The 13,757-nt window shown below is 42.6% G+C and overlaps 1 protein-coding gene across 2 annotated transcripts in view; it reads left to right on the top strand.

Annotated features, from left to right (window-relative positions):
• The window catches only part of GCN1 (GCN1 activator of EIF2AK4), a 64,835-nt gene that overhangs the window by 16,026 nt on the left and 35,052 nt on the right, over positions 1 to 13,757 (top strand). For both annotated transcript variants that reach the window (XM_038373111.2, XM_043497982.1), the window contains exons 16-25: positions 528 to 620; positions 2,494 to 2,569; positions 2,747 to 2,906; positions 4,011 to 4,200; positions 4,334 to 4,458; positions 4,829 to 5,007; positions 5,183 to 5,276; positions 10,433 to 10,546; positions 10,817 to 11,015; positions 11,895 to 12,050. In XM_038373111.2, the coding sequence (XP_038229039.1) occupies positions 528 to 620; positions 2,494 to 2,569; positions 2,747 to 2,906; positions 4,011 to 4,200; positions 4,334 to 4,458; positions 4,829 to 5,007; positions 5,183 to 5,276; positions 10,433 to 10,546; positions 10,817 to 11,015; positions 11,895 to 12,050 (1,386 nt within the window). The remainder of the gene's footprint in view (positions 1 to 527; positions 621 to 2,493; positions 2,570 to 2,746; positions 2,907 to 4,010; positions 4,201 to 4,333; positions 4,459 to 4,828; positions 5,008 to 5,182; positions 5,277 to 10,432; positions 10,547 to 10,816; positions 11,016 to 11,894; positions 12,051 to 13,757) is intronic.

The following is a 13,757-nucleotide window of genomic DNA, read 5'->3' as shown; positions in this document are numbered from 1 at the left end:
TGCCACCATCCACTAAAGTAGCAAAGATTATATGCTTCCAATTAAATACTGCCACCAAAGCCTCCTTCCAAAGACTATCCAAACTCGGGTATCTGCTACGGCAAAACTCCTCTATACAGCTTGTTCCCTGTCTACCAAACGTGACGTGCAAATTCCCTCCTCCCCTTCAATGTTTGGATCACTTGGAAGACTTGTCCTCGGAAAGTCTGGATGAGAAAGAGATGCATGTGCAAATGGGGCTTTCTAATTCTTGTAATCTTTTGGTTCATAAGTAAATGTCTGTAGTAGAAAGTGCTGTTGTAACAGGGCTGTAGGTGGTGTACATTCTGCGATAGCGGGAAGTTGTGGAAGCTTTATACCTGAAGAGCAGTGAAGGTAGAGAACCCCAATTTAAGAGACAGGATTGAACTATGTTTCAATGAAAGAAGTAATTGCATGGTAAATCTGGGTTTATTTTGAGTTACCTTGATGGAAGAATCAATCTCTCTCTCTCTCTCTCTCTCTCTCTCTCTCTCTCTCTCTCTCAGAGTCCAAGCTGAGTGGTTTCTGGCAGCTGATTCTGGATGAGAAAAAGCAAATATTCACTTCTGAGAAGTTCTTGCAGTCTGCATCAGAGGAAGGTGAGTTGTTAATGGTGATCAGAGTTCATTCGTACACATCCAGTTCCTGTTTAATCCTATTATTTGGGACTTTACAAGAGCTTCTGCTGCTTATTAGCCATATTGCTTGACACTCAAAGGGTCAGATTTCAGACTAAAGTGAACAGACTGCTCTCTCAAGGGGCCTATCTAGTCTACTCATGATCCTCTTTTAACGTGAATTTGTTGGTTACCGATTAGTCTGAGTTATCAAACACCTTGTGAAGTGTCTAGATTAACATTTAACAAATGTTGTTCCATGACAAAAATAATTGTGGAGTATCTAGAGCAGTCATAGATTATCACAAATTTTAGTTTAGAGAAACCCAAAGGGTGAGGTCTGGTGGAGAAAAGAGAAAAAGGGGAGAAGTAGTGGTGTGTTGGGAAAGAAAATGTATGGGAGAAATAGAGAGATCTGTGGAGGAGGAATAATCTGGGAGACAGAAAATCTGTTGCGCTATAAATTATAGTGGGTGCTGTCTCCATTTTGTCTTCCAATGTTCAAAATGAATTAAAAATATTTAAAAGAAAAATTAACAGAATATGTGTCCAGAAAAACATGACCTTTTCAATCAAAATGTTTGAAAATGAGCTGATTGATTGGTCCTCAAAGTGATTTTATGAATGCAGAGCTTTGAAGATGTAAATCTTTCTAAATTTGAAGTAGTAGTATTTCTCCTTTACTCACCATGATCACAGTTCAGGAGTCAGAGTTCTCCTTTTCTCCTGATGACATTAGTATTGCTGAAAGATGTTGTACTTGTCATCTTGTTCCTGTTGAGAGCAGAGCTATGCACACAACAACTCTATGAACATGGCTCTCACGAACAAGGTGCTAGTGTTGTTTCCCTGACTAGTATGGACAGGGATTTTTTTCTCAAGACAATGATAGCAAAACAGTATTATAGAGATGTGATGATAGCCAGGGCGCATGTGTTCTGTGCTGCTGCGGAATCCATCCTTTACTATAAAATTATGCTTCAGAATCTAAGCTTTCATTTAAAAGAAGAAGTTTCCTGCTCTCACTGTTGTGAAGGAAACTTTGGAAACACTAACAGAGATCCTCCTGAGTCTGCAGACAACCTGAAATAATATCCCTCAGATACTTGAACAGCCACTGTTAATTGCAATTACATTTTAACTCTGGAGCCTAACGCTGACAGTGTGAGTGACCAATTGTTAAATATTTCACTAAAGATTATGTAAGCAGAAATAGCCAACTAAGTTCTAATGACTTTCTGGTTGCCAAAAAGCCCCACTTTCCCCCTATCCAAATGCCAAAACTTCCAGCATTTCTCAACATCTTCTATCATGCAGCTGTGTGTTGTTGAGACAAAAACCAGGGGCATGCTGAAAAAGAGAATCTGAGGATGGCATAAATTAAGTAGCACAGACTATTGTAGCAATAGTAGTATATGCTCATTTTTGAATGAAGATGCATCAGAATGCCACAGATACTAGGGCATTGCTTCAGAATTTAGGTCCTCCATGTCGCAGGGTACACAAGGTCTTGTCTATAGCTGAGTTTCTATAACTCGTTATCAGACAAAAATTGTTCCCACTCGCATTGCTCATAGGAATCATGCTAGACCCCTGCTAGTAACAGTCCTGTTCAGTTACATTTGGTACTTCCAGTATGGACAAAATCTTAGTTGCTTGTGATACTGTTACCCCTTACACAGGATCAGTAGAGGATGTGTCTTGGCAGCTATGGAAGGATTGGTTTTTCAGATACGTTGTTCTGAAGTGTCCTGTGTACTCTTTGTCTGCTCGTAGGTTAAGATCCAGCCTCTTTAAACCCACAGTAAGTAAGCCCTCACGCAGTTTGTCTTACATGTCTTGTGTTTCTCTACAGCCATGTGCACGGTATTGCAGCTGACAGAGCGCCTCCTCTTGGATCATGCACATCGGCTCCCTGAAAATAAAGTTCAGTACGTAGAAATTGTCTGTTTTAATTGGATGCAGTTAACCTGCTGAAATACTAACGCAGGCAGTGGAGCGGGAGGTCTTGGGACTTTACACAGAGAGGCTGGACTTTTTGTATTTACATGTCTGAATGTTCTGCCTGACTAGCTCCCTTGCTGAACTTTGTTTCTCTCTGTTTTCAGACAGTACCACCGAGCCCTTGTTGCAGTACTGCTGAGCCGGAACTGGCATGTTCGTCGGCATGCCCAGAAGACGGTTAGAAAACTCTTGTCCTCACTTGGAGGGTACAAGTTGGCCTATGGGATCTTGGAGGAGCTGAAAACAGTTCTCAAGTCTCATAAGGTGAATGATCACCAGGTCTATTCCCTTGCCACTAGTTTCTGGTGTCATGCAGATTTAGCCCCTGTAATCCCTTTGCTATTAATGTTGCTGCACAACGTGATGTCAAAACCAGAATTTTGGCTTTATAAAGGACGTTGTGTTTAATGATCCCACGTAACACCACTCTTCCTTACTAGACTTCCATAAGGTGTCCAGGACCTTTCAGGTGATTTCTTTCCTTGTGACCCCAGTTGTCCTCACCATCCCGCCTATGCCTCTGTTTGGGGAGGAGGACTTCCACCTTCTATGTGCCTGTGTTCTTTTGTCTAAGTAGTTACTTATTATTTTCTGTCTCCTTGGTGAGGCCAGAGTACTCTGTTCCCTTTCTCAGTGTGCTGGTTAGTAGCTGCCCTTAGCTAGTAGTTCAGATGCTCTGTTCAGGCCTATCTTTAAAAATTATATAAAATATGCACATTTTATTATTATTATAATTATTATTATAATATTACTATGCACATTTTATTGTTTATTATTAATTATTTAGAAATGAAAAAATAATAAAATAAGAGACCAAATTAAACACAGTATTTGCTAGGCTGTGACTGTGCGTAGTTATAAAGTAAATTGATTTGCAGTATCCAACCACGATAGATGGGTTTTGCAAAAGCACCTACATGACTTTCAATGGGACTTCTGCTCCTAATTCACTTAGGCACTCCCTCCCAATGTCAGATGGATCCAAGATGCTTAGCAGAAGTTTTTTTGGTTAAGGACCTTGTGGGGAATTACACATTATACAGTTTGGAGGTACTTGTCAGAGTGAACGTCCCCAAATCCATCCTCTAGGAGGGTGACTTATTTTATCCTGCTTTTCCCCACTGGTTGAGTTCAGAATAACCTTCCTTTCTCAGAGTTTTTCTCTTTCCTTTACATTGCTCTTAGTTCTGTGCTTCAACCACAGAACCAGCCTTTATCCCTTCTTTCTTCCATAGTCTGCAGGTTCACAGTATTATCTAAGGCAGTTTATTTTTTGTTCCAATACCATTTTATTTGTGCTGGGGGGAGAAGTGGCAAGGCCTTGGGAGATGTGCTCTGATGGGTTAATTGCAAGTTCTTTCTGTTCAGGTGCTGCCCATTGAGGCTCTGGTGACAGAGATTGGAGAGCTGTCTGAGCTGGGGAAAGCATACATACCCCCTCGTGTGCTTCAGGAGACACTGTGTGTGATCTCAGGTGTAGCAGGGCTGGAGGTGGACCGTACTGAGACAGAAAATCTGGCACTGGAGATGCTGTTAGTGAGCCATCATCCTTCCTTGGGTGAGTGAAGGGACAAGACCATCCTACTGGCTATTAGGTGTTGGTGAGGGGTGCCTGTGGGGTTGCTTAGATTTCTTAGCAGTCCCTGCTCTGTATTTATTATGCCTATGTATTCCCATAAATGTCTCTCCAGTGGAGGTGCAGTCTGGGCTTTGGCCAGCCCTCCTTATCAAGATGAAGATAGACCCTGAAGACTTCATTACAAAACAGCTGGATAAAATTCTACCCAGAATCACCACCCAGACACCCATAAACCAGGTGACTAGCTTTTGCTTTTCCTGAACTATCTCCAAGGACATCTTATGGGCAAAGGGTGGAGGTGATGAGAGAGGCAGAGTGGTCCATTGGGAGGGAGCTCTGTTCTGCCATGGGTGGGATGGAAAGAGTGCAGGAATGAAAAAACCTTTTCTGTAGGAAGTTGCTGGGAGATGAAAGGGAAATGATGTGCCAGTGACTGAGCTCTAGGCCTAGGAGAGGTGTCGAGCACCTTAGACAAGGAGCTCTTTGCTTGGAGAAAATGGCCTACGGGACAAATAGTTTGGGCCAACTCAGCAGGGACTTAGTCTTGTGAATAAGATGGTGAGACTCTTTCAGTGAACACTGACTATGGTGTTTTTTTTCTTGGCAGTCATCCATGAATGCAGTGGGATCGCTCTCTGTACTTTCACCTTGCAAAGTGCTCCCTCAGCTGATCAGCACAATCTCAGCTTCTATGGAGAACCCAGCTCTGCGCCATGTGACTCGAGAAGAGTTTGCCATCATGCAGACACCAGAGGGGGAGCTATTTGACAAATCCATCATACAGAGGTGAGGGCTTTTAATTCCCTGTGTAAATTGGAATGTGGAAGTCAATTTCCAGTGGCTTCCAGTCTTGGGGTAAAGGGCTTCAGCAGCTGCTCGTAGATGGGTGTTCCTGGGTTTTTAGAAGGAACCTTCTCAGTCCACTTCATTGTGCTGATTCCTCTAAATACCTTCTTCTCAGTGCACAACAAGACAGCATGAAAAAGGCCAACATGAAGAGGGAGAATAAGGCTTATTCCTTCAAGGAGCAGATCATTGAGCTGGAGCTGAAGGAGGTAAGGTGCTAGTAGCAGGACAACCCAATGCTGAAGGATTTAATGACCAGCCTAGCTCATCCGTTTCATTACATGGCTTGAGTGTTTGTGTGCATGTGCGCGTGCGTGCGTGTGTGTGTGTATTGAAGGAAATGTAAATTTTTGGTGTCCAAATACCAGCTGTTACAATTGATTTAAATGCATACATATGCTGTGCAGTTTTAGTGACGTGAACATGATTACAATGCAACCAGTATATAGTGCATGTGCAAGGGTCTCTTCTCTCATGTCTTATTTTACGCATCTTGTATAATGGTCTATTAATAGGTTCTCAGTAGACATTAACGGGAACTTGCATTTTGGTAACAACTAGCAGATTCATTCAGTATGTACAGAATATGCTTTATGGGGAAAGTAACAGAGTAGAAGGAATTATGTCAAATTAATCAAAGGGCTCTTTTTGGACAGGTTGCCATATGTTTGATCAATGACCTGCCCAACCCTCATAGGAACAGGATGAGTATCAGTTCTGTCTACATGTGGCATTAATGTCTGGGAGAGCACCTCCCATCACAGAGCTTTACAAACCTGACTGATGTACACGCTACATGTAAGGATCATTTTAGGGATTGAAATATGTCTGCTTTAATAGCATCCAGCAACAATCAACTGCATAGGACAGGAAGTGAAGAATAATACTGTATCCAGTTAAAACTTTAGGAGGAATTAGGGGAGGCAAAATACCGTGACCTGAGTTTAAATCTGTCCAGGTTTCAGAGTAGCAGGCGTGTTAGTCTGTATTTGCAAAAAGAAAAGGAGTATTTGTGGCACCTTAGAGACTAACAAATTTATTTGAACATAAGCTTTCGTGAGCTACAGCTCACTTCATCGGATGCATTTGGTGGAAAATACAGAGGGGAGATTTATATACACACACACACAGAGAACATGAAACAATGGGTTTTATCATACACACTGTAAGGAGAGTGATCACTTAAGATGAGCCATCACCAGCAGCAGAGGAGGGAAAGGACGAAAACCTTTCATGGTGACAAGCAAGGTAGGCTATTTCCAGCAGTTAACAAGAACATCTGAGGAACAGTGGGGGGTGGGGTGGGGGGGAGAAATAACATGGGGAAATAGTTTTATTTTGTGTAATGACTCATCCATTCCCAGTCTTTATTCAAGCCTAAGTTAATTGTATCCAGTTTGCAAATGCATTCCAATTCAACAGTCTCTGGTTGGAGTCTGTTTTTGAAGTTTTTTTTGTTGAAGGATAGCCACCCTCAGGTCTGTAATCGAGTGACCGGAGAGATTGAAGTGTTCTCCGACTGGTTTTTGAATGTTATAATTCTTGAGGTCTGATTTGTGTCCATTTATTCTTTTACGAAGAGACTGTCCAGTTTGACCAATGTACATGGCAGAGGGGCATTGCTGGCACATGATGGCATATATCACATTGGTAGATGCGCAGGTGAACGAGCCTCTGATAGTGTGGCTGATGTGATTAGGCCCTATGATGGTGTCCCCTGAATAGATATGTGGACACAGTTGGCAACGGGCTTTGTTGCAAGGATAGGTTCCTGGGTTAGTGGTTCTGTTGTGTGGTGTGTGGTTGCTGGTGAGTATTTGCTTCAGACTGGGGGCTGTCTATAAGCAAGGACTGGCCTGTCTCCCAGGGTCTGTGAGAATGATGGGTCGTCCTTCAGAATAAGTTGTAGATCCTTGATGATGCGTTGGAGAGGTTTTAGTTGGGGGCTGAAGGTGATGGCTAGTGGCGTTCTGTTATTTCCTTTGTTGGGCCTGTCCTGTAGTAGGTGACTTCTGGGTACTCTTCTGGCTCTGTCAATCTGTTTCTTCACTTCAGCAGGTGGGTATTGTAGTTGTAAGAATGCATGAGAGAGATCTTGTAGGTGTTTGTCTCTGTCTGAGGGGTTGGAGCAAATGCGGTTATATTGTAGAGCTTGGCTGTAGACAATGGATCTACATGCCTCTAGCTTTCATCCAGATCATACCACAAGATCCACTGTCTACAGCCAAGCTCTATGATATAACCGCATTTGCTCCAACCCCTCAGACAGAGACAAACACCTACAAGATCTCTCTCATGCATTCTTACAACTACAATACCCACCTGCTGAAGTGAAGAAACAGATTGACAGAGCCAGAAGAGTACCCAGAAGTCACCTACTACAGGACAGGCCCAACAAAGAAAATAACAGAATGCCACTAGCCATCACCTTCAGCCCCCAACTAAAACCTCTCCAACGCATCATCAAGGATCTACAACCTATCCTGAAGGACGACCCATCATTCTCACAGACACTGGGAGACAGGCCAGTCCTTGCTTACAGACAGCCCCCCAGTCTGAAGCAAATACTCACCAGCAAGCACACACCACACAACAGAACCACTAACCCAGGAACCTATCCTTGCAACAAAACCCGTTGCCAACTGTGTCCACATATCTATTCAGGGGACACCATCATAGGGCCTAATCACATCAGCCACACTATCAGAGGCTCGTTCACCTGCGCATCTACCAATGTGATATATGTCATCATGTGCCAGCAATGCCCCTCTGCCATGTACATTGGTCAAACTGGACAGTCTCTACGTAAAAGAATAAATGGACACAAATCAGACCTCAAGAATTATAACATTCAAAAACCAGTCGGAGAACACTTCAATCTCTCCGGTCACTCGATTACAGACCTGAGGGTGGCTATCCTTCAACAAAAAAACTTCAAAAACAGACTCCAACCAGAGACTGCTGAATTGGAATGAATTTGCAAACTGGATGCAATTAACTTAGGCGTGAATAGAGACTGGGAATGGATGAGTCATTACACAAAGTAAAACTATTTCCCCATGTTATTTCTTCCCCCATCCCACCCCCCACTGTTCCTCAGATGTTCTTGTTAACTGCTGGAAATAGCCTACCTTGCTTGTCACCATGAAAGGTTTTCCTCCTTTCCCTCCCCTGCTGCTGGTGATGGCTCATCTTAAGTGATCACTCTCCTTACAGTGTGTCTGATAAAACCCATTGTTTCATGTTCTCTGTGTGTGTATATAAATCTCCCCTCTGTATTTTCCACCAAATGCATCCGATGAAGTGAGCTGTAGCTCACGAAAGCTTATGCTCAAATTTGAATCTGTCCAGTATACCATGGTTAATATTTCCTGTCCTTATGAAGATGCCATGGTATCTTTCAGGATTTCTCATTTAAAACGATGGGAACACAACTCTCTAAGTCTGTGCCATGACAGTAGTTCAGTATGAACTAGGAGAGGCAACATAGTCCAGTGAACAGGATGCTAGTCTGGGACTCAGGAAACCTAGGTTCTGTTCTCAGCTCTGCCACTGACTTTTCATATAACCTTGGGCAGGTCTTTCACCCCTCTATGCCTCTGTTTTACCTTACATCCTTTGTTCAGATTGTAAACTATTCAGGGCAAAGACTGCCTTTTACACTCACTCACACTCTCTCTCTGTACGTACACACGTACAGCACCTAACACAATGGTGCCCCAATGTCAGCTGGAGCCTCTAGGTGATACTGTAATACAATTAGGGAGGAAAGGTGCTACCTGCTGGATCACCAGTATCCGAATGGCAAGGACACGGCCAATGCATTTTTGCAGAATCCAGAAGTAAATGAGTAGTTTGCTATTAAACAGGGTGTGACAAGGCCCCTCCTTCGTCTTTCCAGACTTAGCACTTAGCGCTCTGGTGGTGGTGGGCCTGGGGTAAATCAGCCCCACTCTGGGCAGCATTTGCCTTTGGTCTTTTGTGTTCCTTTGGCCATATTTTCAGGGTGGGCCTCAGGGTTGGCTTAAGGGGTAATTCCTCCACTAAACAAAAAGGAAACAGTCTCACAAACTCAAACAAAGGGGGATACCTTCCCTCACTGGGGCAGGGTGTTGTCCTATTGTTTGCCTCGGGGTGTCAGTGTCTGCTAGGGGAAGAATCTCAGGTTTGGCTGTTTCCCCTATGGGAAGAAGCACAGCCTTTCACCCTGGAGAAGTTAATTTCCTTGCTGCCACTAGCCTGGCAGCCACTTCTCTCTCTCTCTCTCTCTCTCTCTCTCCCTTTTTCTCTCAACAGAGGAGGGGTTTTAAAAGGTCTCTGGCAGCCCTTAATTGGATTCAGGTGTCCCTAAATGACCTGAGGTAAACCCTTCTCGACTTGTAGGAAAAATGGCCTTTAACATTCTAGGGCTTATATCTTGGCCTTCCAGAACCCTCTTGCAGCCATCCGGCCTGACTTTATCACAAGGGGTAGTGCTGAGCTCAGGGCTGAGGTGGGGAGAGGACATCTCCAGCAAAGATCAGTGTAGAATCAGTCCAAATGCAACCTAAGACCAGAGCTCAGTAGTATAAAACACCGCCGTTGGGACTAAATGTGATAAACTGAAATCATAGCAAGCAAATAAACGCTTTTTATGTCTGTAAGAGAATAATTCCCATTATTGTATGGGACAAGTGGTAAATCCTGTTTAAATTGGGTAGCTTTATTCAAGCGTGAAAGCATAACTTCCTGGAAAAAAAATCTCCCCAGATTTATTTGGGGGCCTCTAATTTACCTGATGTAGTCAATGGAAATACTGCATACAGCTATTGCCACTGAAAGTGCAGTTCATTGAATGATTCCTTGCTGGGCAAAGCTGGTGCCTTGCTTCTGATGGGATGCTCTGCTGAGTTGTGAATTCATTGAGCTTCATTCTGCATTTAGGGCTTGTCTAGGTTTGAAATGCAGCGGCACAGCTGCAGTACTTCAGGGTAGACACCACATATGCCAACGGGAAGTGTTTTCCCATCAGTGTAGGTAATCCATCTCCCCAAGAGTCGGTAGCTCGGTCAGCAGAAGAATTCTTCTGCTAATCTAGCGTTGTCTACTTGGGGATTTAGGACACCTTAATTATGTTGCTTAGGGATGTGGAGCTTTCACGCCCCTGAATGAGGAAGCTGGGTTGATCTAATTTTCAAGTGTAGACCAGCCCTTTGAGTAGGAGTTGTATGTCTTTGGAGCAGTGTTTTGATGTTGCCTTATGAGTAGCTAATTTTGAGTTGATTACATTTTCTCTGTCTCCACCTCCTTCCCTCCCACCCCACAGCCTATGTGGAGAGGATAGTGCTGATAGTCCCCAAATAATGTCAATAACTCTCTCCTTCAGGAAATAAAGAAGAAGAAAGGAATAAAAGAGGAGGTGCAGCTGACTACTAAACAGAAAGAGTTGCTGCATGCACAGTTGGAGAAGGAGTCTCGGATCAGAAAGCAACTGAAGGAGGCAAGTTACTGAATTTGCCTGAAATTGCATCTATGCAAGCTCTAGGGTGGGGACAGGGGATGGTATTCTGATACTTTTGACTCAACACACTTTCATCACCTCTGCAAACTGACATGAACAAATCATTTCAATTAAAAGAAAAGTTAATGAAAATGTAAGAACAACTGACAATAATCCATTTGCAGTTTTTCATCAGAAACAAAAGATTAAACCTCTTCTTTGATTTGTAGATAGTCTTTGGAGTAACCATTGCAATGATTTCTCTTGCAGCTTGATGGCGAACTGGAAGCAGCTCTAGGACTCCTGGATGCTGTTCTAAAGAGAAACCCTCTTGATCTAACCCAGTACATCCCGGTTCTCATAGGCTCCTTCTTGCCACTGTTAAAATCCCCATTGGCTGCTCCCAGAATTAAAACCGCTTTCCTTTCCTTAGCTTCCTGTGTCATGCCTCCTCGACTGAAGACTTTCGGTTAGTATCTGCAATTTGTTGTGTGTTATATAAAGATTTCCTGTTCAGGGGGTGCTTCTGTTATATCAGATTGTAAATGTTTCTTCTGGAACTTTTAAAGTGAATATAGAGAGTGTGAAATATGTTAGCTAGATAGCTCTGAACATTGCTTTGCTTTAGCAATAGAACAGATATGTCTCAGTCTGTCCTGGAATGGGAGTATCTGCCCCAGCATAGTTCTTTGACTGCACGCATTCATCATTTAGTCCTTGGCTACCTTGTTGAGCTTGCCAATAGGAGTACCAAATGTCAAATTTGATGTTTGTTCATTGGATGTGGAAATGGTCAGTAACTAGCAACTCGTAGCAGGCCATCAGATGGCGATAACAACTGACCTATGGCCCTTATGTGGAGAACTCTGAGAGAAATTTTGAATGCATGAGGCTTCTTTTCTTGGGTTTCCTGATGGCTCTTGCAGAAACCGGCTCATTTCTGATCAGAGAATTAAACTAAATCTTCTTGGCTTAGGCTGAAATCTGATTGAAATGCACACAGATGGAGACATCTCTCATAAGCTGGAGAGCTGGTATTCTGTTCCCTCTGCTCTCATCCAGCTGGTGTGAGAGCCCTTAGCTCTGTGATTAGCAGTTCCTTCTCTCTGGAAGTTTGGTAACTGACGTGCTGCAACTATGGGTGCTGGGAGTGCGGCAGCACCCCCTGGCTTGAAGTGGTTTCCATCATATACAGGGCTTGCAACTTTGTTCAATGGCTTTCAGCACCCCCACAATAAAAATTGCTCCTACGCCACTGGTTCATAATGTTTGGGATTTATGTTTTACCTCTGGGAATGACTTTTGTTTGTATTTAGTCCACTCGAAGACTCTGTTTTATTATATTTAGGTACTTTAGTGAGTCATGTGACCTTACGCCTGATGAAACCAGTGTGTGAATTAGACGAATCCTGGTGCCAAGAAGAGTTGTCTACTGCCATTAACAGAGTTGTTTGCTTGTTGCATGCACACACCATCCCCAGCAGGACTGGCAAGGGAGAGCCAGGTGAGAGATGCTAGGGGTTTTCCAGATTTTTTTAATATATTTGTACAGCCTCTTGCGAGCTAAAATGTCACATTTATTTTCCCCAAATTAGATAGAAAAGCTCCTCTACTTACCAAAACCCCCAGACTTACTTCCTAAGATTTTTCTTGTTGCAGTAATAGCAGTAATACATGTTGTCACAGGTACAATAAGTGCAAGTATAAAATCGCTATCAGTTATTCCTTGTTAGTTTTTCATCGTTAAAAAACACAACCAAAAACCCATTATACAAACAAATAATGCTACACCAGAGTTCATGCTAAGGCCCACGTCCTGCAGAGGAATCTGTAAGCATGGTTCATAAATGTATGCAAACATTGTAAATGCATCTGATGAAGTGAGCTGTAGCTCACGAAAGCTTATGCTCAAATAAATTTTAGTCTCTAAGGTGCCACAAGTACTCCTTTTCTTTTTGCGAATACAGACTAACATGGCTGCTACTCTGAAACCTGCAAACACTGAATAATTCTTAGTATTCCGCACTGCTTAACATAAGTGTTGACTAAGTGTGGCAAATATTAGACTAAGCGAAAAGAGGAAAAGAAGGGGGGGGAAAAAAAAAGCTGAGTTGCCCCAGCTTGCTTGCCGTGTGAGCTGTGGCTCATCCTGGCTTCTGGTTGTTTACCATCTAACTTAACCTTTCTGTTCCTGTCCCATTATGACCAGTATAATACCTTGGGATACAGCCCTTACAGTTCTTTAGAGGAAATCTAGGATACAGCTTTATTCATCATTTTAAAGACCTTGTACCTCAGTGCTATAGTCCTTCACCCACCATGGTCTGCTTCTCTGTGATTGCAGTACACTTATTCTTTACAGTTTAGTAAGCCATTGACCATGATGCTTTCCACTTCAATACATTGTTTAACATCTCAGTGATATTGTGACTCTGCAGTATATCATCTGTTTCAACTGTACTGTCTCATTAATATTTAGAACCATTTTAAAGCTTCTTTCCTGAAAGCAGCTGTTGCTGGATACAACCACAATACACATTTTTCCTCCCACTCAGCAGTTATTTGAACAAATGTCTGAGAATTTGCTCATAAGTATATTGTTGTGCAAATCCTGTTGCATAGATAAATGCTTTCCCAGCTTTTCTATTTGAAATTTTGATTTAACTCCTTTTCCCATTAGATTGAAGATTTTTAAATGCTGCAGTGCTTAATGTCTCTTAATATCCAAAATATTGTTAATCTTTTAAATTAAGATTAATTCCTTAGTTTACCATGAAATTACCCTTTCAAAATGTGATGTAATCATCTGTTTCTGAAGCATCTGGGCATATTTTTACATACTTAAATACAGTAATGGTTGTTGTCTGAAATGAATGCAAAATAGCTTTCCTCCCTGATAAAGCCCCTTGTAAAGAAATCAAGAACCCTCCCTTGCTTAAACCCATAGTCAAGCCAATGCTTGACACATAATGAGATATGCCCTGAAGTTACTGTATTTTGGGGCTAGAGGGAGCAAATTCCACAGCTGTGGCTTCTTCATCCATGCTCCCTCTGTAGTAGTGTTAAATAATTAGCAGCTTCACAAGGAAAAAGGGTCATTAATAATTCTTCCTTGAAATGCTCTGACAGCATGTGTGTCCTACATGAGAGAAACTGGCTGTAACACTGCAGTGCAGAATCTGCAGAGCTCTTCATTCTTCCATTTGAAATT

This window comes from Dermochelys coriacea, chromosome 15 (assembly GCF_009764565.3).
Source record: "Dermochelys coriacea isolate rDerCor1 chromosome 15, rDerCor1.pri.v4, whole genome shotgun sequence".
NCBI lineage: Eukaryota > Metazoa > Chordata > Testudines > Dermochelyidae > Dermochelys > Dermochelys coriacea.
This window is presented reverse-complemented; position numbering and strand designations above follow the sequence as displayed.